General features: G+C 46.3%; 1 protein-coding gene across 3 annotated transcripts in view; it reads right to left on the bottom strand.

Moving 5' to 3' along the window:
- Nucleotides 1-23,817, bottom strand: part of ASTN2 (astrotactin 2) — a 950,369-nt gene that overhangs the window by 729,895 nt on the left and 196,657 nt on the right. For all 3 annotated transcript variants that reach the window (XM_058302487.1, XM_058302488.1, XM_058302489.1), the window contains exon 3: nucleotides 22,481-22,865. In XM_058302487.1, the coding sequence (XP_058158470.1) occupies nucleotides 22,481-22,865 (385 nt within the window). The remainder of the gene's footprint in view (nucleotides 1-22,480; nucleotides 22,866-23,817) is intronic.

Genomic DNA, 23,817 nt, shown 5'->3' with positions numbered 1-23,817 from the left:
GGGAGGCAGATTGGGGGTGAGACAACCATGTGATGGAGGCAGAGGTGGAGTTAAGGATGTCTGTCAAGCCACCACCAGAATGCTACAGACTATGGAGAAAGCATGATCCTGCTGGCACCTTGATTTTGGATTTCTATGCTCCAAAACTATGACACAATAAATTCCTATTGTTAAAGCTAATTGTTCTATGGTATTTGTTATAGAAGCTTCGGCAAACTAAGACACGCCCTTCCCTGTGTCCATCTTCAGTTCTCTTTATAACACTTATCAGTACCATGTATCAATGTTTCTAGTAGTGGGTTTGTATGATTACTGTCCCCCTTTCCCTCCTCCACCCCCCACCTTAGATTGTAAACTCCATGAGATGGTTTTCATGATTATGATTCCTCGGCAAGTTATAGACACATGCTTGTGTACCATTTTGACAGCTTTGTAAGTTATATGTCTTTATCCCCGAGCACATAAGGACAAGAAAAGATGTGTGCCAAACATGAGGAGCTGGCTCTGACAGTCCTCAGCAGCAGTACGATGTTCCCCAACACCCCTCACTAACTAATGAGGATCAGGCAGTAAAGGAACATCGCCCATTGTCACGACTAAATCAGAGGGGCCAAGGTTCTCTGGCCCCTGCTGGCAGGGCAAAGGTGGGAATCCTCACGGCCTGCCCAGCCTGGCACCAAACTCCACACTTGCAGATGTAATTAACAAGAGGCACAAAAGAGGAGCAGGCAGGGGAACCAAAGGGCCAAGCACCAGCAAAGCAGCATCAGCAGGGGGACTGGGCTGGGTGGCACAGCGTGGTACCGGCCCCAAGGAAGTTATAAACACACCCCTGCAGGCAGGGTGCTCTGGGGCTGGCCACACACAGACGGGCTGGCTCCCTGGAGAGCTGATGACTGAGAATACAGACCAAGCTACCGCCATCCCCCTCACAGTCCTCTTTACAAAGTTTTCTTTTTCCCTTCTTCTTTCTTCCTTTATTCTTTCGTAAACACGGTAGGCAAAGCAGTTGTTCTCCTGCCACCCCCCCCCCCAAAATACAAACAGCAATAACTTACCTTTGCACAACTCTTAAAGCTTACATTTCACACTATTAGCTCATTCTTTTACTTATCCAATATGTACTGAGAGTTTACTGTGTGCCAGGGAAATACTCTAAGAGCTGGGTATAGAGTGTATGAACAGACCTAAAATTCCAACTCTCATAGAGCTTACTTTCTGTTTGGGGGAGGGACAAGACTATGTATGTGTGTGTGTATATATATATATATATCACACATAAATGTATGCATCTCTTATACATGTGTATATAAAATAATGTGATATATATATGTATATATCACATATTTTGTATAGTGTCAGCTGGAGATCCAGCCCGTCATCATTTCCATCTCCCACATGGCGGAATGGAGTCTCTAAGAAGTCAAATGTATTACTTAAGTTGAGGTCCCATCCTCATAGGAAGACTTCATCATGTATTAGGATAAGAAAGGGACCAGCAGAGTTCCCCTTGCTCCTAAAAGGAAGTCTCTCTTCTTCTTCTCTGTTGACTCCCCTGCTGACAGCTTCTCCTTGCCATCTAACACTCGTCTTCTCTATATAAATAAAAGCACAAAGCCTCCAAACCCAGGTTTCCTTCTCACACACTGCTGCAGGTTGAAAATCAGTGTTTAGGAACCTACTCCCCAGTCCCTTTATTTTGCTATCTGCTCACCTCAGATATTTTCTTACTCTGTTCCCTAACTGTTAAAGGATATAGGACGTAGGAAGTAAATGGGTCCTTGGAGGTCATTAAGTCTCCTTTAACACATGGAGAAACGGAGGCCCAGAGTAGGATACCTAACTCACATGGCAGGTCTGTAGCGGAGCTTTGAGTAAAACACAAGGAGGCCAACTCTGAGGCCAATCCCTGGGCATGCTAGCTACTCACCTCTCATTTGGATCACGGAGGAAGTCTCCCATTGACCTCTCAGCCCCTACTTTAATCTGACCTTATCCCTACCACTTGATTCAATTTTTCTGAGAAGAAAAATATCTGGGCCTGGCCCTCCTCAATTACAAGTTGTCAAGGACTGCCCATTGCCTTCCAATTAATTCCAAGGCCCCTGTGATCTGGCCCTTGCCTTCCTTTCCAGTCTGCGATTGTGCATTGCTTCTTGTTCCAGGCACTCTGAAAATCAAGTCGTTCCTAGACTGTGCCGTTCACTCCCTCTCTCCCATCTCCTCCCCTCAGGGCTTTTCCACATGCCCTCCCTCTGTCCTTTGAGTTTATTGGTGAACTCCCCATCTTCAAGATTCAACCCACAAATTACCTGTTGAGGGCAGCCTTTCCTGGCATCCCTGGCACATTTCAATGCCATCTCCTCTGTGCTCTGAGAATACCTTTTCATATCCACATTTCAGCACCTTCATAGCAGTAATTTGTCATTTGCTTACTATATCCTGACTGCTGTTATAAACACCTGACGTGGAACATCTCATTAATCTTCACAGCAATTTATGAGCTGGGTACACTCATACACCTGATTCATAGATTTCACAGATGAGTAAACTGAGGCCCAGAGAGGTTCAATAACTTTCCCCAGGTCACATAGCTGGCAAATAGCAGAGCCACTATTGCTTGCTGGCCCCACTCTCACAATTGTCATATCATGATGACCTGTTTATCCAACTCTGTCACACAGCCATGAGTCTGCCAAACATGTTAATCCCCCGATAACCCCAGCACTTAGCACAGCAACATAGTTCACTGCTTGGGGGGGGAGGCGCTTTCTAAATGGCCCCTGAATGAATGAGGCACTGCTCTTTTCCTTTTTTTTCACAGTGTTATAGAGAGCAGGATAGTGCAGTGGTTACAAAATGCAGGCACTACAGTCTAATCCTGGCTCTCCCACCTCTTCATGCTTGAAATATTTAAGCTGAGACTCATTTTTCCTGGTCTATAAATGGGGCTAATGAGAGTGCCACACAGGATAACCATGAGGACTAAATAAAGAAATCCATAAAAAATGCTTAGCGTAGTCCCTGAAACTCAATGAATAGCAGATACTCAGAAAATGCATGCTATGATGGTTATTAACACTCCATGTGCTCCTCCTCTTGCTGGTTTCTCTCTCTCCCTGTCCCCTTAATCAACAGATATGTCCTCTCAGCCAGACCCACGCAGGGCCACGGAGGCCGTCGGGGGAGAGCGGCTGCTGTGGCCTGCCGAGCCCAGAGCCCTCCTTCCCCATTCCACGCTGCCACCTTCCAGCTGTGAAATGGAGTCCCTGCTCGACTGAGCCCCCAAGCCATCAGGGGGCTGCCAATTTCACAGTTCAGGACACTGCTGTTCCCCCTGATTAATGGGGTGCCAGCAGCCATGGGCAGGGCATGACACCAGTAACACCGGACTCTCCTCTCCTGGCCGACGCTTTCTGAGAGCAGGCCAGCCTCATGCATATTTACGCAGGGAAAGAAATGATTTTGTACTGCATGGCTTCCAAAAAATAAATAAGATTTCACCCAAATCCCATGTATTTCCCTCCATGAACTCAGCATGCTTGGGGGAAGAAAACGAAACACACACACACACACACACACAGAGAATTAGGAAAAACTGATAATACTTAATACCACTGATCTGAGCAGGGGAGAGCAGTAGGGCATTCTCATGCCCAGGAGGACCCAGGGGACACGGGAGATATTAGACCCTGGAGCACAGACATGGTTATTCTGAAATCACTCCAGTTCTACCCTATAACCCTAGGAGAATTAGAACTGATAAAGCTGAAAGCAGCCGGGTACTCTAAGGCCTGCTCCACCACCTTTCTTGTTCTTGGACTAAACCATCCCTCAACTCAGATGCAGCTGCTCTCTCTATTCCCTTTAAAGGCAAGTCAGAATCAGGTTCCCTGATATTCTCCCTAGTTGGGCAGAGAAGAAAAAGTTTAATCTCATGTAGACACCAGCCTCTCCACTCCCAGGTACGCAACCTACTGGGGGCCGCTTCAGCTCGCCGTGCCTCAGTTTCCCCATCTCTGTATAGAATGGAATACCAAGGCCCAGTCTCCCTCCCTTTGCTCCAGCCATACTGACTTTCTGGGTTGTCACACAGGTTAAGCTCTGTCTTTGAAACATCACTTTCTCTGTAGAATTCTCTCTATTCGGCTCTTCATTGCTAAACACTACATATCTTTCTGACTCCAGCTTAAATCTTCCTTCACCAGAAAAGCCTTCTTGGACACCCAAATTGAGGTCAAGTAGCCCCGTTCCTCTCACAGAGCACTTGGTACATTTCCTTCATGGATGGATGCTTTGTGTTAACTAAATTAATAATTGTGTGTGATTCTTTGATTCAGGTGTCAAGTCTCAAGTCCGTCTTCCTTCCCCATTAGAAAATAATGGCTCAAAGGGCAGGGGTCACATCGATCGTTTTCACTGCTCTATCCTAATGAGTATTTGGTAAATGAATGAATTAATGAATTGTTGAATAGTTGTGAGAATAAAATGAAGAAGCATATAAAGTGCCTGCTATGTTTGCAGATGACTCTTGACATATAATAATAACTAACATCGATTGAGCCTTTTTTATGTAAAAACCACTCTTCTAAGTACTTTCACATGAATTAACTCACCTCGTCCTTATGACAACTAGATGATGCATACTCTGGTTTTCTCCATTTTAGAGATGAGGGTCGTGAGCAGCAGGAACTTGTACTATTTTGTCCAAGGTTATACAGAGTTATTAAATGCCAGGAGTCAACCCAGGCACCTAGCTCCAAAGCTCATGCTCCTAATCATCATGCTATGAAAACATGTTGGTGCCATCACGTCACCTTTCCTCTGGGATCCTTCTCAGCCATAAATACTGTGGTTGATGCTTCTCTGTCCCACGAAATCTTTCCTGATTGCCAGCCTCATGCTCTTACTTCTGAAGACCCATCTCCTTCTTTCCCAAACTCAGATATACACACTTGGGACTACACAATGTAGTCCTTGATATCAGAATATTCACTACCATCCTCTGGCTCTTTTGCAGGTGAGGGCAAACCTCATTTTCTTATCAACATGAGGACCCAGTGCAGAAAGTGCTTTCTCCCGCAGGGTCCTTTGGGGTGACACTCAGATCCCAGGACCAACCAAATCTGACACCCAGGATCCCCCCTGCTCCAAGAACATTGATGTCAACATGCTCCTGAGCCACCTTCAAGTTCAGAGCCAGAGCAGGTATGGAGATGCCTAGGGCACCTGCTCACAGACAAATAGGCAGGCTGAGGCCCAGGGAGGGGAAAGCCTCAACTCCAGCCACAGGGCCTCTGAAGGCAGAACACAGGCTCCTGAATTTCTACTGCTTTCTCTTCCCAGAAGGAAAGCAGTGAGGATGGCAAGCAGTCACTGCCAAGGACACAGCTGGATGGGAAGGAGCTGCCCTGAACCAAAGCAGATGACCTGTCTGTCCACTGGGCAAGGCTGCTTTCACGGGGAGATAAACAGCACCAATCAGGTGGCACTTCTAAAGATAGTGAAGTGGGTGCATCTGGTCTCCCAAGGAGACCAGGAGGAAGCAATGTATCTTTCATTCTCCTTGGGACAATCAGCAGAACAGCCCTGGAGCCGGGGGGCTATAGGCCTGGCTTTTTGAGACTGGCCTCTATCCTTTATTAGCAGGGTCAGGAGCCAGCATCATTTTTGCATCTGTTCTGCATATTTCTGTTCAAGAACATATGAGTAGATAAGGATTTGCATGACAGAAAGTCTACCCAGCCCCCTTAAAAATCTCTCTGGTTTTTCTAACAGTTCCCCACTCCTCCTCTCTATCCCCTGCCCCCCACACACACACCATTACTCATGCCAGCTGGGCATATGGTGCTGAGTTCTGGCTCCACTTCCACTGGCTCCATGCCACATGTATATCCACAGTCCCAGAATTTTGTCAGAAGGGCCGGAAACTGAAGAATGTAGGAGTTGGTATGCAGGGTTTCTATGGAAATACTGATTCCAAGCCTCTCATTATACAGATGGGAAGACTGAGGTCTAGGGCAGAGATAGGATTTTCCCAAGATCACCAATATTTATGGCTGGGGGCCTCTGAAAAGGCTTTACATATATTATGTCATTTTCTCCTCAAAACAACCCTAAGAGTCCAACCCTTTTTTTAGTCAGTTTCACAGATGAAGAATCTGAGGCTTCAAGAGGTTATTTAACTTGTGGAAGGTCAAGGTACTACGTGGGAGAGGATTCAAATGCATCTGCCCCATTCCAAAGCCATCTGCAGCAGTTTGATATTATTGATGAATCCCCAAAAGAAATATTGGATTATGTTTGTAAACTGGTCTTTTCCTCTGGGTATATGAGGTTATATTGGCAGTAGGGCATTGAGTACTCGCCCCTCGGTGGGTGGGGAGTCTCAGATAAAAGCCATGGCAAAGGACAGAATTGAGATTTTTTAATGTTGGAGTTTGATGCTGAAGCTGGAGCCCCAGGGAGAGAGAGCCATTCACCTGATAGTCTACAGCTGATCTTGTAGAGAGAGGCAAAGCCTGGAGAGCCTCCTCGTCTACAGCTGACCTTGTGGAGAAAACAGGAGCTGAGCCCAGGGGGACCCAGGAAGCCTAAACCCTCACCAAGGGCAGCAGCTATCTTGCTCCAACACATGACAATAGACTTTATTGAGGGAAGAAATGTATGCGTTATGGCCTGCTATCTGTAAGCTCCTACCCCAAATAAATACCCTTTATAAAAACCAACCCATTTCTGGTATTTTGCATCAGTACCCCTTTGGCTGACTAATACAGCATCCTACAAACACTGCCAACTTCCTAGAGAGGCCTGCCATTATAGTTTAGCTTTCATTTATAGACTTCTTTGTCTTTAAACATTTTGGTAAGCTAAAAGTCACTTAAATCCCACCCTTTTTTAATGCTCTGGCAGGGTGCTAGATATTGAAAAGAATCCTGTGGTGAAAACTTATGTTTAAAAAAAACATTTAGGAAAATAATCTGTCACTCCCTGATTTATCTCTCTGCTAAGCTGAGCTTTTCACAAACCAGGTTCTCCTGAAGGAAGGCACATCACCAGCCCTGCTCCGAGCAGATGGACTCCCTGCTGTTCTGGACGGGCTATGCCGCATTGAGGGGCTGCCGTGCCCACAGACGTCTGTATTAGTGATTAATTGCTTCAGGTACTTTATAGCCCAGAAGGTGCCTGTTGGTTACATGAGACTCCACGATCCTGGGCGGAGGTGATGGGACCAGAGCCCCAAGTCTGAGTGGAGGCAGGCAAGAGATCCTTAGCTTGTGCATAGTGACCCGACCTGTGTGAGCATCTGCCCATTAGGACACAGTACTGGACAGCAACAAACTCTCTCATGGGGTGTCTAAATAAAAGACATGAGAAGAAAGTCAGAGACAGAGAGAGCAAGTCTGTTGAGGAATAAGGAGAGGAGCTCGTGAGGCAGCAGGAGCCACGGGCATGCATGGTGTCTTAGTTTGCCAGGACTGCTATCATGAATAGCACACGCTGGTGGCTTAACAACAGGAATTTTATTGTGGTGAAGTTTTGAAAGCTACAAGTCCAAAAACAAGGCGTCGGCAAGAGCATGCTTTCTCCCCAAGGCTGCAGCAAGCTGGTGCTGGCTTGTTGCAACCCTTGGGGCCCCTTGACTTGCCTCTCTCTTCCTGTCACCTGGTGGTCTGTCTCCCTGTGTCTACTGACTCTGGCATCTGGCTCCTCTATATGAAACCTGGTAATAAGGTTAAGGCCCACTTCATCCATTGGGGCCACACCTAAGTAGGATATTTGAAGAGATTATTCACAAATGACTCCACACCTTAAGTGGTAAAAACATCTTCAGAGTCCTATTTCCAAAGGAATTCACAGCCACAGGAACTCAGATGAAGACTAAGAACATGCAGAAAAGGCACAGAGAGAGAAAGAGAGAGAGACACCACTCCATGAAGTTAGCAGAGCCACTTGTGACGGAAGCAACAGGCCGGTTCGTGCTATATCCTGAACAATGGCTCTTTCTCCAAGAGGTCCAAGATTCTTCTCTGGTCAACCCTGGTCCCCTTGTTTTCTAACAGTAAGGACAGGGTAGAGTACCAGTGAAGAGCAAGGACTTCAGGGTCCCAAAGTCTTGGGGACTAACGCCAGCTGTCACATGAACTGGGTACATGATTCTGGGCAAGTTACCCAAGCTCCCCCAGCTCCAGTTTCCTCATTTGAAAAGAGAGCAATTAGAAGTACTGATTAAACGTGTAGATATTTATTAAGTGCAGATCACAGAGCCGTACCTAGCAGCTAATATTCCTATCGCAACTAACAATGAGCACCCAATAGCTCAACTAAGCAGCCTGTTCTCTGAAACCAGAACAAGCTGAATTTAAACACTCCATGTCAGTCATTCACTGACTCATTTACTCACTATTTATTTATTCACTCAACAATTATTTATCTGTCTACTCTGTGCTGGGTAACGTTCTAAACATCAAGCATACAGAATTGAACAAAACAGGCAAAATCACTGTTTCATGGCTGTTGCATACCTATGAGGGAGAAAACAACAGATGGATACACAAATACATATACTGGGTCAAATGATGACAAAGTCTATGGAGAAAAAGAAAGCAGGATGAAAGAGAATAGGAAGCATGACATGCTCCTGCAATTGAGTATGTTGTGCTGTTTTCTATGGGGTAGTCAGGGATACCTCAATGATAAGAAGACACTGGAGGAAAGACCTGGCAGAAGTAGGGGAAGAAACCATGCAGATACCCGGGACAAGAGCTATCTAGAAGAGAGAACAGTGACACAAATGCCCTTAGGTAAAGCCCTCAAAATAAACTTTTATAAATGATGATGAAATAAAAATAATGCAATAGCCCTGCCATCCTATACATGTGTAGCACATTATATTTACACAAACATCCGTCTCCATGACTGTTTAGCTTTCTCCACGTTCTTGTAACCAGAAGGACTGGTATCATCTCATTTTACCAGTGTAACGACAAAGGCTTCTAAACCTCGGCACTACAGGCATTTTGAGCCAGATAGTTCTTTGTCTGGAGTCTCATCATGTGCTTTGTAGGATGTTCAGATCGTCCCTGGCTTCTCCCCACTAGATGCCAGGGGTATTCCCCCAAGTCATGATAAAAAAATACGTATCTCCAAACATTGCCAAATGCCCCTGCGTAGGGGAGAGGGGAAAAGGGAAATTTTTTGTCTTTATTTTTTTAATGTTACTCCTCCCCCCATAACAACAACCTCCTCCATCCTCATGGGACATTCACTGCACTTGGTGAATACGTCTCTGAGCACCGCTGCACCTCATGGTCAATGGTCCACTCCAGAGCCCACACTCTCCCACAGTCCACCCACTGGGCCACGGGAGGACATACAATGTCCAGTAACTGTCCCTGCAGCACCACCCAGGACAACTCTGACCCCCGGAAATGCCCCCACATCACATCTCTTCCTCCCACTCCCTACGCCTAGCAGCCACCATGGCCACTTTCTCCACACCGATGTCACATTTTCTTTGATTACTAATCACGATAGTTCATGAATAGAATATCAGTAAGTCCACTCTAATCCATACTCTATTCCTCCATCCTATGGACCTTGGGATGGTTGTGTCCACTCCACATCTATATCAAGAGGGGGCTTAGATTCCACATGGATGCTGGATGCAATCTTCCTGCTTTCAGTTGTAGGCACTCTTGGCTCCCTGGTGTGGTGGTTGACCTTCAACTCCATTTTAGCTGAGTCAGGTAAGTCCAATAAACCAGAGTGTAGGAATTGCAAGTCTGTTGAGGCTCAGGGCCTGGCTATCGCATGGTCAGTCGGGAGATTCAGGTCCCCTGGATATACTCTAAACCCCAGCACCAACTACAGTTCTGGTAAAAGTAACAGGAAAGGCTTGTGGACAAAGATCACATCTGAGTCCAGCTCCATCACACAGAAACACAAACTCCAAAGTAAGGCCAACTGACATGGCACTGAACTCCATCTGCCATGACCACAGAACCTGAGGTTGTATCTACTTTATCTGTCTCTGGGACTCTGCTGATAACCTCCCTGATAACCTCCCAGCTCTTTTTGGAGACTCATAGCCATATAAGCTCATTTGTCCTTTTCATTACCCCCTTTTATTCAGGTCAAAAAGCATGGAAAAGTGAAAATTATCCAACGTCTGAGAACCACCAGCTCAGAGAAATGAAATGTCTTTTCCAAGATCTCACAGGAGCGGCCAGACTGGGTTTGATTCTGAACCAGATCTCCTGGATGTTAGGATCATCTCAGCCTTTCTACAGCAATCAGAGTTCTCAGAAGTCACCGATGTGTTTTAAAACTCTCTGGGTGCCATGTAGAGTAATGGGAGGCACTGGGGGAGTCGGGGATGAAGAGGAGCAGGGGGTGGTCTTCTCCACTGTGTGGCCTCTAGTCAGTAGGGAGCAGCCAAGCTCAGGAAGGAAGAGGCCTATCATCCTGCTCCGGAGGAAACTATTGGCTGAGAACCCCTCAGAAGGATGCTTGCCTCTCCAGGGATGTCAGCCCCCAAAACAGGAAGGCCCTGGACAAGTTATGAGGGTGCTTCTGTTTTCTGCATTCATGCCACAGATGAGGAAACATGCACAGAAGAGAGGAAACCACTTCCTGACTGCATGACAACTTTAAAATGGGGAGAAGAAAGAGCACTCCAGGGGATGAACAGTTCACATGAGGTCGGGTGGCCTCTCTAACCATGCTCAGTGGGTGGCCACTGGGTCTGTGTGAGCGGGTGACCCCTCCCCGGGGCCCTGGGGACTCAGAGGCCGCCCCCAGGCCTCATCCAACTTTCTAAATCCAGATGCTCTCTCCTCGCTCATGCCTGAGACAGAGGGCCCAAAGGCCTGTCCACCAGACGTCCTCACACCCCCAGACAGGAGAGCCCACCACCTGAGCAGCACCCTATGGGAGGAGACAAAGACAGGAGGGTCCCCAGCTGTAAGGAGAGGAAGCAACTGCACTGGCAGTCCTGGGTCAGAACTCAGCAGCTGGCTCAGGAGAACTGCCACACAACCCTCCTCCAGGAGCAGAGACTGAGGGATTCATTCATTCATTCATTCATTCGCTCATTCATTTTACACATATTTAGTAATTCTCTACAGTGTGTCAGGACCAACACCCATATCTAGGATTTAGATAAGAGTGCCCCATTCAGAGGGATTGGGGTAATGATAAGATGATATTAGCTGGAGAGTAGGGGGCTACAGTAGAGCCCCCCATCCCGCCAAACACATAGAATGTTAACCTGTATACCTTCAAATAAATCCTTTCCCATCTAGAGGCCTCTGTTTAGCACAAGGAGCATTTAGACAAAATAATAATAACAGCTTCTATTTATTGAGTCAAAGCATAGTATTAAGTACTTCACATCCATGACCCTTCATTAATTCTCACAAGAAAAGTGCAATGAAAGTAATACAATCTCATTTTACAGGGGAGAAGACTGAATCTCAGAGGTGTCAGTGACTTGCTCATATTCCTTGAATTGTAGAGGGGACCTGATCAGGTGTGTCTGATTCCCCAGAGCTGGAATTCATGACAACCTCCTAGTCTGCCGACAAAGGTCTCAAAGGTTTCTTGGGCTCTCATCTGCTGCCTCTGTCTGGCTAGAAACACAAAACTAAAATTGTTAGAGACAAGAGAAAGTGCTGTCCTTTCCTGCCACCAACATGGGCCTCCCTGTGTCTGGACCCACATCTTCTGGAAATTCCTAGAGCTCCTAATGTCTTATCGTCTTTGAAAAATGAAATAGGAAGGCAATCTACCATCCCATGGACTTCACCATACCTACTGCTCAGACTCTAAGGGTATTCTCAATTGTTCCTTCCTTGGAAGAAGAGTTGAGTTTAAGACCATACAAGGACAACTCCAAGTCCTGAAAATGAAGGACATCCTATATCCTGCCATAACCCACTGAATGGACTGGGAGAGAGTATAAACTGCAATGTAAACTACAATCCATGCTGTGCAACAGTGCTCCAAAATGTATTCATCAAGTGCAATGAATGTGCCACACCGATGAAAGAATTTTGTGATGTGGGGGTGGGGGGTGGGAAGTGGGGGTATATGGGATCCTCTTTCATTTTTATTTATTTATTTATTTATTTATTTATTTATTTATTTCTCTCCCCTCCCCCTGCCACCCTGGTTGTCTGTTCTCTGTGTCCATTTGCTGCTCTTCTTTGTCCACTTCTGTTGTTGTCAGCGGCACGGGAATCTGTTTCTTTTTGTTGCATCATCTTGTTGTGTCAGCTCTCCATGTGTGTGGCGCCATTCCTGGGCAGGCTGCACTTTCTTTCGTGCTGGGCAGCTCTCCTTATGGGGCGCACTCCTTTCACATGGGGCTCCCCTATGGGGGGCACCCCTGTGTGGCACGGCACTCCTTGCGTGCATCAGCACTGCACATGGGCCAGCTCCACATGGGTCAAGGAGGTCCAGGGTTTGAACCGCGGACCTCCCATGTGGTAGGCGGATGCCCTAACCACTGGGCCAAGTCCGCTTCCCCTCTTTTATTTTTAATGTAATGTTTTGTATGATTTATACATCTTTTAAAAAGTAAAAAATCTATTAAAAAACAACAACAACAACAAAGACCCTGCAAGGGCCAGGGAGGACGTTGGTTAAAGAAGTGGGTTCCTGATGAGATACTGCAAGCGGCCTTCCAAAGGAGGCAGTGCCACTCAGCTCCTGACAAGTGTCAGCATGCAGAAAACGGGCCTCGGGTTTCCAGATATTCTAATAATCAAGGGAGGCAGAAATACGGATTTTGATGTGAACTTTCCTGAAATATTGATATTGAAAACTTATTAAAAAATGTAAAATATCCCCATGTCTGCAAAAAAATCAAAACAAACAAAAGCATATCTGGCAGCTGAATTCTACCCCATGAGATTCCAGAGAATAGAGATTCCCTCTACTCTCTGGTCTTCCTAGCATCTTCCCTTCTGAATGATAACTTCATGTCTAAATCCCTACTTCTCATTTTAGCCTTAATGGCTTACCACATTTATAAGAAATTAATTCCTCAATTTTCCACTGGTTTGCCATTTCACTACCCTCGCCTACTAATGCCCTTGCCTACTAGTTCCAATAATTCCAATTGGGAACTAGGCCCCTAGTTCCACTTCTACTGCTCTCCCTCATGCTGCTCCTTCCTACTGTTTGAACTCTCCTGGTACATTGACACTACAGGGCATTTGCCCTTGCTATTTCCTCTGCCTGAAAGCTCTTTGCTCAAATCTCCAAAGGTTTGCTTTTTTGTCTACTACAGATAGTTCCTCAAAGGTCACCGTATCAGTGAAGTCTTTCTTCTACTTCCCTTCCTTGTTTCTATTTCCCCCTTTGCAACGACACTGTTTGATATAATAGACATTTTTCTTGTTCATTTGTTTACTGTCTTTCCATGCTAGCAAGTAAGGTCAATGGAAAGAGAGGTTTGTTTTATTTTATTCACTGTTTTATCCTCAGGGCACTAAATAGTAGCTGACACATAGTAGGCACTTAATTGAAGCTTGTTGAATTATGAATGGACAAATAAATGAAATGTTTCCTTATTCAACAAGAGTTTACTGAGACTTCCTGACACAAGGATGTTGAGCTAAACATGTAACAAGAACTTTTAAAACATTCAGACAATTTGATCCATTAATTCCACTCCTGGGAAAATACCCTGAGGAAATAATATGAAATGGCAGAAAAAAATAAGCCAACAATATGTTAGTGTTGAATACAAAACAGGAAAAAAAATGGAAGCAACTGAAATGTCCATTAATAAATAAATGATGTTGTCATAAGCATGTTGAAATGCTTGTGATAGAATATTAAATAAAAATGCAAGATCTAAAACAACAAACAGGATTTACTTTCAACATGAAAAATATATGAGGGGACAAAGACAGGAAAAAATTGCTAAAAAGTTGCTGTGACTCTTTCATGAGGCATGCAGAAATGAAATATTTTTTTCTTTATGCTTTTCTTTGTTTCTTTAAGTTTTCTACAATGTACATGAATATATATTTTAATTTAAGGAATATCAGGAAAACTCAGGAGCAACCATAATTGTGGGTAATGATGGCAATTTATTGTATCCCCCAAGATGGATGACAGTATCCCAGCCAAAGGCCAGCTGGTTGCCTGCAGGGAAACAGTGGGAAAATGAGGTTCAGCTGCCTTGGACTGTCTTGGCCACAGTCCCCTACTCAATGACTTCCAGCCATTTCAAAGGAGGCCACAATGGGAGGGACCAAGTCCCTTGACTGCTGGGAAATTGTTCCAGCTCCGATCAATCAGGGAACCAAGTCTTCAGCCCCTGACATTTATCAAACCTTCCTCACCCTCATCTGTCATTTTGCAAAGGGACACAGTCTCATCAAATCAGAATGTCCTGGGCTTCCTGATGATAAAGATCAGTGGGGGTTCTGAGCATGTGGGGAGAAAGGAAGCCAGGGAGATGGGGAGAGGATCACAAGGGAAAAGGGGGAAGAGCAAATGTTCAGAGACAGCCCGTTTGTTTTGCTATCATGGCAATTAATGCTGGGAAGTGACATTTTAAGGGGCTCTGCTGACAGCTTTGGTGACATTCCTGTTTGTGATTCTATGGCAAATCTCTGTCTATATCTTCATTTAGAGAGCATGGAGACAGCTCAGAGGATGGCTGTCTGGGGATGCCAAGCGCCTGTCTGACAGAGGCCCCTCTCCCTCCTGCTTTGTCCGAGCCTAGGCATTTAGAGAGCGAGGCCAGTGACCCAGAGGAGCGGAGGGGCTGAGAAACCAAAAGAAGCTGCTCTGCGGCAGAGTCACGCTCTGGCCTTGCAGGGCCCTTTTAAACTCACCAAGCCATAAAGTAACCTGGAGCAAAAACCTACCTTTCTACAAGGGGCATTTGCTCTGTGCTTCAGCTGGGGAGATAAGAAAAAGAAAAAACAGAAAACTTCCCAATTCTGAATACTTTCAATGTTGGCTAGCTCAAAGGATTCTACTTTCAAACACAGATCTTGCCTCCTTTGGCTTCTAAGAGGTCCTAAGAATAAAATGGAGGGAGCAGAGGGTGCTCACATTGTACCATCTGAGAATCTGAAGGGGTTAACTGAATTGCTACCCCATTCTTGACAAATGGCTACCTAGTCTGCTTGAATATGTGGGAAGTGAGGATCTTACCATCTTTTCGACTAAGTGGGAGGTAGGCTATGTAGGTATAATCAGTTTCTTGCTAACTGATACTCAGGATGCTGCAGGGATAAATACAAGGTGGCAAAACCAAGTGAATAGTGAATCTGAACTCAAGGAATGTGGGCTTAAGAAAAGCTCCACCGCCAAACTGCTATGTGATACGAAGTGAGCAACAATCTCTGTAAGCCCTAGAAAGGTTCCTTGTCTTTCAAAGGGTTTGGTAACATGCCGTTTTATAAATTTTATAAAATTTTATAGCCATTTTATAATTGGATTATATAAAAATAAAGAAGCTGTGACTATTTTATACCTCTCAAGACCATGAGCTTCTAGAGGTTGCTTTGCACCTTCTCCAATAAACACACAGTAGGTATAAAGTAAACATTTGTTAAGTTAGTGAAATGAATGAAATGAGTGAATGAACAGTGATCTAGAGATGGATGTGTCCACAAGAGAAGATGCAGGGACTAAATGTTGGCCGAGCTCCCTGGGGAGATGGCTGACCACAGTGCAAAGGTGGTGAGACAGCAGCAAACAGGCTTTGTAAAGGGCTGCTGTGTAATGCAGAATTCCAGAAGCCTTTTGAACAAGAGGAGGGAGAGGATCACCATATCAGGGCAGTCTGGTGTCAAGAGATTTTCCAAGACTTTTTCTTTTTAAGCTGGATCTTTCTAAAACATAACTATGCAGAACCTGATTAAAGCAACTCTATCTATTCTACCTGTTCTGCCTCCCTCTTGCAGGCAAGGTAGGGCTCACAGCACCCTCAAGATTTAAAAGCCTGAAGATTCTGTCAAAATCTGAGCTGAGATTAGTAAGGGAGATTTCCCCATGCTCTCTGAGAACTTCCACCTGCCACGCCAGGACTGCCTGGGAGTGGGAGGTGCTATTAAACTGCAGCTTTATGGATGGGTGGTGTTCCCCAGACAAGGGGCACAGCGGGAAGGTTTTTTATTTGGAGATAAGGGAGCATCGCAAGAAAAGACGATGGAGGAGGCACAAGGTGTCCTTTGGCAAGGCAGGTTGAGTAGTTTTAGGAGAGAGGGAAGTGGGGAGATGACGGAAGCAGCGGGCCAGTGGGCTGGGTAAGTGACACCAGTGGGCTTGGGTAAATGGCACCAGTGGGCTTGGGTAAATGACACCAGTGGGCTGACCACAGAGCCTGTGGAAAGGTCCTAACATAACCATCTCTCCATTCATTCATCTACTTATCCATTCCCTCATCTACACCCCCAACAAATATTTTTTGAGCACCTTTTTATGGTGTCAGGTACTCTGTGAGGCACAGAGAGAACCAAACATACCTGGGACCCAATCTCAAGGAAGTCTTAGTCAAGTAGGAGGATTAAAATGCATAGTAAGTAAATACAAAAATGAAAACTGCTATTACATAAACAAACAAGGGAGATGATAAAAGATAAACAAGGAGAACCCACCTAGATTGAAGCTTTGACTGATAAAGTGACACTTAAGTTGTGATCAGAATGTCAAGAAGTCAGCAAGCTGTGACAGGTGGGGAAGAAAAGAGGGGCATTTTTCCAGGCAAAGGAATCATGACATATGCAAAGGACCTGTGGTAGAACAGAGCTCAGCAAACAAATCTGAAGAACAGGCTGGAGCACAGAGAATGAGGGTCAAGTGCAATGAGATGAGGTTGGGCAGATAAAGCAGATCATGCAGAAACTTGTAGACCATGTCAAGGAATAAAGATTTAATCAAAGTGCATTGGAGAACCATAAGAAAGCTTTAGGCAGTGCTGTGTGGACAATGGCAGGGTAGGCAAGGGATCAGGAAGGAGATATGTGAAGACCAGGTGTCTGCAGGGATGACAATAAGACCACTGAGGCTTAGAGAGGGAGGAATGGGCATGAGGTGAAGCAAAGGCAGCTAGAAACTCAGGCTAGAGTCTCTGTGTGAGAAAGCCTGTACGCCACCCTGAGGCATGGAAAGGTGTCACCTATGAAAGTAATCTGAAACTTTATAGGGCTCTGCACAAAGGTGACTGTTCACAGGGACTGTCAGAACGGTTAGTTAATAAGCAGCTTCTCAGTTCTCTGCCACCCTAAAGTGCTCTACTCACACCCAACATGAATTCCCTGCACCCCTGGGGACTACTAAAAACACTCCAAAGAAATGGGATCTCCCTGTTGGAAAGGCCCTTCTGCTAAATTAGAAGCTCAGAATTACTGTGTAGCAGCTTCCTGCCTCACAGAACAGATGCTAATTATCCACATTTTCTTCCCAGATATGTGGGTGATGTAAGGCCATGGTTGCTATGCTTCAGTCATCCCTGGAATTCCAACAACTTGTGCCTTCTCAAGTATTAGGAACCTCAGTATGGAGTAGTGCATTCAAATCCCAGCTCTGCCCCTTACCCCAACAGCTCTGGTGCTAGAGTTGTAACCATGGCTCAGCTACTTTCTAGCCGTGTAACTTTGGGCAAACTACATAAACTCTCTTTGCTTCAGTCTCCTATTCTGTAGATTGGAGACAATATGGGTACTTTCCTAATAGGGCTGCATTTAAAAGGCATAATTCATGGAAAATGCTCAGGGTTAGGGTAGTATCTAAGGAGAGTTAGCTGTCAGCAGCAGCAGCAGTAGCAGCCTTGGTTTCCTAGCCAACCCTTTACCCACCTTCTACTGGGATTGATTATAAATGTCCCAGTGAGATAATGTACAGAACAGGAGCGAAGCTCTGGTAGGCACTCAGACTCCCTTACAGTAAATCCACTCAGTCTGAGGCCTCCTGCTCTGCATTCAGTGAGCGACATCGAGGCTCAGCCCACTGGCCCCATGTCAGTGGGACCATGACCCCTACCCTGTTTCGCTGCAGGCCACTGCTGGCATTTGATCGCATTTCTCTTTCCTCCCTCCATCCTAGATCCCGGCTGGCATAACAGAGTAGAGAACGCCCTTACCGTGCATCATTTCAACAAAAGAATCATTACGTAGGGTAACTATGAACACTGACTTTTGGCCAAGAAAGACATATGGACCAATGTAATTAGAAAAAAAATCACAAAAGAAAATTGCACATACAAAGTGACAGCAACTATATGGAGAAAGACTGGGGGTGAGGGGGGTGGCGGGTATATGGGGACCTCATATGTATTTAATGTAACATTAAAAAAATAAAGAGAAAAAAATAAAATAAAAATAAAAGGCATGGCAAAGGACAGCGTTGAGGGTTCTTGTTGTTGGAGTTTTAATGTTGGAGTGTGATGCTGGTATTAAACTGGAGCCCTGGGGAAAGAGACAGAACCATTCACCTGATAGTCTATACCTGACCTTGTGGAGAAAACAGAGCAACTGAGCCCAGAGGAACCCAGGAAGCCTGAACCCTCACAGACGTCGGCAGCCATCTTGCTCCAACATGTGAAAATGGACTTTGGTGAGGGAAGTAACTTATGCTTTATGGGCTGGTATCTGTAAGTTCCTACCCCAAATAAATACCCATTAAAAAATAATAATCAAGATGACGGGGTAGTAGGTCATTTGTGTGGATCTGTGCAGGAGACAACGCAGCCTTCCTCGAAAGTATAAAATACATTTAACAATGAATAAATATGGCAATACTTACCAAAATTACAAATGGATCTACCTTCCGATGAGATGCAGTGATGCTGTTTTTAAGTACTTATTTGGCCTACAGAATTCTTCTCTCACTTTGCAAGAATGAATGTACAAGGATGTTTACTGAAGTGGTGTTTGTAAGTGCAAAAACCTGAGACAATGCTCAACAACAGAGGGTGGTTAAGTGAGCTCTGGCACGCCTGCCTGTACAGTCTGCCACAAGAACAAGGCAGAGACGCATGGCTGACATGGAAAGATGCTTCTCATATATATTGTGGAAGGATGGCCCCATTTGTATATATCTGGATGCAAATACTCATATGTGTATATTATGTGTACATTGGAAAAGGGTAGAAGACTATAAATCAAACTATTGCCTATTACTACCTTTGGTTCCTATTATGGAGAGAGAGATGGGCAGGACTTCTAGCTATTGCTTTAGACACCTGACTTCCTCCCTCCCCCAACTCTCTCCCTTTTTTCTTTCCTTCTGTTACAAAGAACATGTGTTCTTTCATATTAGTAAAACAAAATTAGGAAAGTCCAACATCCAGTCAGCCAGCCTCCTCCCCATTCCTCAAAAAAGTGATAAGTTTGTTATTTTAATTTCCTTAAGCTTCCATGCATAATATTCAGGGAAAGGCATAAAAAGTTCAGGAGGTGATAAGGGGAATTGGAATTAAAATATATCAGGTTTCTATTATGTATAAAGCAGAGCACTGAGCATTCACATATTGACACAATTAAGTTCTCAGCATCTTGCTAAAGTGATATCAGAAGTAGGATTCAAAAGATCTGACAGTTTTTAGAGCACCGGCACCAACTAGTCAGAAAAGATGCCAGTTGCACTACGAACAGCGTCCTAAAGCCACCTGGTTGCTGGGTGGTGGGAAGTCCAGGAGGGTCCTGGGAGAGGGGTGGGGACTGCCAGGCAGCAGGAGGGCAGTGGGCAGAGGAGGCAATGAGCTACTCACCAGCCGATAAAGAAATCTTCCAATAGCCAACCAAGAGTGGGGCCACGCCACATGCTGCAGCTGATTGCCAGCCCGGCTCAGCCCAGTGCTTTTGAGGCCTGGGACCCCAAGCAGTTGCCACTTTGTAATAAAACTTTCTCCCTCTGAATTCCAGATGTTCCCTCTATTATTTGCAGGTCTAAATTGAAAAGCAGGCTGGTAAAGCCTGAGTCAGAAGAGGCAGTTTGAATTTATGGGCATAGTCTAAGTATGAAACTCATAAGTGGAATTAGCCCTTGGCACTGTAATTTCAAAGGACTGCCAGATTACTTTTATGTGGCCAGCCCAGCCTCTGAACTCCTCCCCACCCTGACCACAACCCACGGCTAAGCCCAGGCATCTCTTTCAGAGAGAGCCTCTTGGTTCTCTCCGCCAGGGGCGCCTGAGCCAATACAACAAGCTGTTTGTCTAAGCTTTGGTCTGAGCTGCAGCTGTCCATCTGCCGCAATCTGCCAGTAGAATCATCCCTCTTCTGTCCAGGCAAAGAGGACCAGTATTTGGGGACCACAAGGCTCTAACGAAAACCCTGAGACCCACCTCAGGACAGAGAGCGTGGTGGCCTGCCTGGAATCAGGAGAAGCGTGCCCCCTACTTTCTCCTTGCCTGGCATTAGGTGTTGAATCACGTCCCCAGTATCTCAGAATGTAACCCTATTTGGAAATAAAGTCAACAAAGATGTTAAAAGCTGAGGTCATACCAGGGCAGGGTGGGTTCCGAATGCACCATGACTGAAAAGACAGAGACACACGGGGGAGGGGGCCACGTGGAGATGGAGCAATGCAGCTACAAGCCATGGAACGCCAAGGACTGCCAGCCACCCCCGGAAGCTGGGAAGAGGCAAGCAAGGCTTCTTCCCTAGAGCCGTCAGAGAGAGCATGGCCCTGCTAACACCTTGATTCAGGCTTCTAGGATCCAGAGCCGGGAGAGAGCACATGCCTGTTGTTTTCAGCCACCCAGTGTGTGATCATTTTTGACAGCAGCCCGAGGAGAACAAAGCCTGGATTTCTTCCTCTCCTGCCCTTACTGGATCTAAGGGTGGCTGGATCTAAGCTTCCTTTGTTTTACTTCAAATTTCACTTTGTTTGTTATAAAGCCCACTCAGGGGAACTTAAAAAATCACTTTGGTTAGATGAAAACATGTGAGATGAAGAAACAGAGATGCATGGCAGCTAAGAGATTTGCCCAAGGCCACGCAGCCAGCAAACCAATGAGCTGGATTCAAGCACACCTCCCCCTGCCTGCCTCCAGTCCATCATCCGCCTTGGAAGGATGGGGTCTTCTTTCTAGGCACCCATCACTCATGCCCTGTGGTCAACTTTCATTTTGTGCTCCTCAGCACGAGTGTTGAGATTTCAGAGAATTGGGGCCTGGCTTTATCATCTGAACAGAGCTCTGCTTACAAGGGAAACACAAGGGACAGTGGCACCTCTAAGCCAACCTGGGGCGGTAGGTATAAAATATGCAGGTTCTAGAGTACCCTATGGTGAGGTACTTCCCCTACTTCTCAGGAGTTAGCCTTGTGTGTCCTTTGGATGCAGCACAATTCTGCATGCCACAGTCAGGTAACTACCCCTCAGCAAAGAGTAGCTAAGAAATGTGGGCAGGCAGGAGAAATCCATATTCCTGACACAGCAGGACTGAGTTCTCTTTAAGATGCACAGGACCTGTAAGGCCCCAATGCCCGGTGCAGCAGGTCAGTTCACCAGGGTACTGTGGGGCCCCTTCTGAGCATGACAGCTACCCAGAGCAAGGGTTCTTTCTGGTCAGGAGGCTGGGGCCTGGCGTCAGGGATGTGGGCTCCTACGATGGCTCTGCCACGTCTTGGCCGTGTGACATGGAAAGGTCCAGAACTCTCCCTGAGCTGAGGTTTCCGTACCTCTACTCTCTCCCCATTTAATTCCTAGTGGGATGACTTCGACGCTCTTTAAGGGCAGGGCTTCTGCTCTCCTCACCTCTATCCTAGCAGCTATCAGGGTGTGGGGTGCAGTGCCATACCTCTGAAGAGCAAAGGCATGAGTGACAGTAACAGCATCATATGGAACTAACTGTATTGGGCATTTACCGTGTACCAGATAGTTTACACCTGTTACTTCATTTACACCTCCCAACAACACTGCACAGTAGAAGAGCAGGGTCTTGTGCCCCTGAAGGGAACGTGTGGCTTGCCCAAGGTTAGAGGGTTAGCAATACTGGGACGGAAACTGAGCCTGAATCTTCCCCAGCACAGGTCTTCCAGCTTATGACAAGGAAGGAAGAAAGGGAGGGAGGGAGGGAAGGAAGAAAGGCTGTTGCTGCAGCTATGCAGTCCCTTCTTGCCCACACTGACAATGACTGCTGTTCTCCATGGCAGCTTGGTTTGGCCGAGGCAGCATGGGGGTGGGGGTGAGCAGTAGAGTCCTGAAGAGGCAGGGGCTCTTTCCTGAGCAATGAGAACACTGTCAAGGGAAGCCATCAAGAAACTCTGGAAAGGGATTGGACTATGTACCCTCTGTTGCCCCTCACAACTGCAATTCCAAAATGCTGACTCACTTCTATCTTTCCCATCACACTGAAAGACCAAAGAAGACACATTCTGATAACCCAAGAGAGAGGTTGGCCATAAAGTCCAAATGGCTTAGCCAGAAGACCCTGGCTGTGTCCCCAACCGCCCAGTGCCCCAACATCCCCCCGGAAGGTGGAAGGCAACCAGGAGCTCACCTTTCTTCTCGAAGTCTACCTTCTCTTCGCCTGGCCGGCCCAGGCTGTCCAGCGTGTGGGTCACCTGGCTGCCGAACTCCTCGTCGCGGGAGACGTGGTTGGTGCGCCGGGGCAGGTCCTCATCCTCCTCGTAGTCATAGTCATCCAGGATCGGGGTCTCCCGGATGGGCACGCCGATGACGGAATTATGCGCCTGCAGCCGGGAGGCTCGGAAGCTCTCCCGGGCCTGGGGACCCAGCAGCACCGAGGGGATGTAGTGGATCTCGTGGGTGGCTTCCGTGCTTGCACTCTTCTGGGGGATGCGGCGCCGCTTCTGCCAGCGCCTCTGGGCATACAGGGCCACGGTGAAGACCAGCAGGAGCAGCAGCAGTGCGATGAGGCCGCCCTGGAGGGGACGGAAGGAGAACAAGTGAATGGGCATCTGCACTTTGAGCCAGAGGGGTGGAGGGACTTCTCTCGTCCACGCAGCCCAGATGCCTGTTTGACTGGCAGCACCTCAGGAACCACCAGCTACAGCTTTGGAGACAGGAATGCGTGTTTGCAAACCCGGCTTTCCCACCAACTAACTGCGTGACCTTGGGCCAGCTGCCGAGTTCCTCTGGGCTTCATCTTTCCCAAGGATAAGGATGGACTAAGACTCCCTTAGCCATGATGGGAAATGAGATGATGGGCTTGACAGAGCAGCCCAGGCCACTGAGAGCCAGGACTATGGCTCACCCAGATGAATACTCAAATCTGTCTCTGCCTCCCACCAGCTGGGTTACCCCGGTCAATTGCTCATGCTCTCTCTGCCCTATTTCCTCATTTCTAGAATGAGTCCACCGAGGGCTCAAGAGAGAGCAGCTTTTCTTCCATCTTGCTGCAAATATTAGATATTATGGTGTCAATCAAAATTTCTGCACCATTTGTGTTTTCTTCATTATCAGAAATTCCAGTCTTTTAATCTCTGATTTTTAACAAAGAACCCAGGTCAAGGTAGATGCTTAACAAATATTTTTTGGATAAAATGAATGAGTAAGTGAATGAAAAATACACCTTTCTAGGGCTCCTTTAATCAGGAATTTAAAATAACCTGGAGTTTATTTTTCAATAAATCCAACTCATAAATATTTAATTGCACCTGCCTACCATAAGTTATTTGAAATAGGCTAAAATGTTTATGAACAACCTTACATGATTCATGAAATATCCTAGTCTTTGAGTTCCCTGAGGGCAAGGGTTACTTCCGAAGCATTTCTGCATTCCCCAAAGCATTTGTCAAGGGCCTGTGCTGGAAGGCTGCCTTCTTCTGGGCCCCCTCAATTTGCTCTGTGAGCAGAAACATCTCCAATGAACAA

Source organism: Dasypus novemcinctus, chromosome 8 (genome assembly GCF_030445035.2).
Source record: "Dasypus novemcinctus isolate mDasNov1 chromosome 8, mDasNov1.1.hap2, whole genome shotgun sequence".
NCBI lineage: Eukaryota > Metazoa > Chordata > Mammalia > Cingulata > Dasypodidae > Dasypus > Dasypus novemcinctus.
This window is presented reverse-complemented; position numbering and strand designations above follow the sequence as displayed.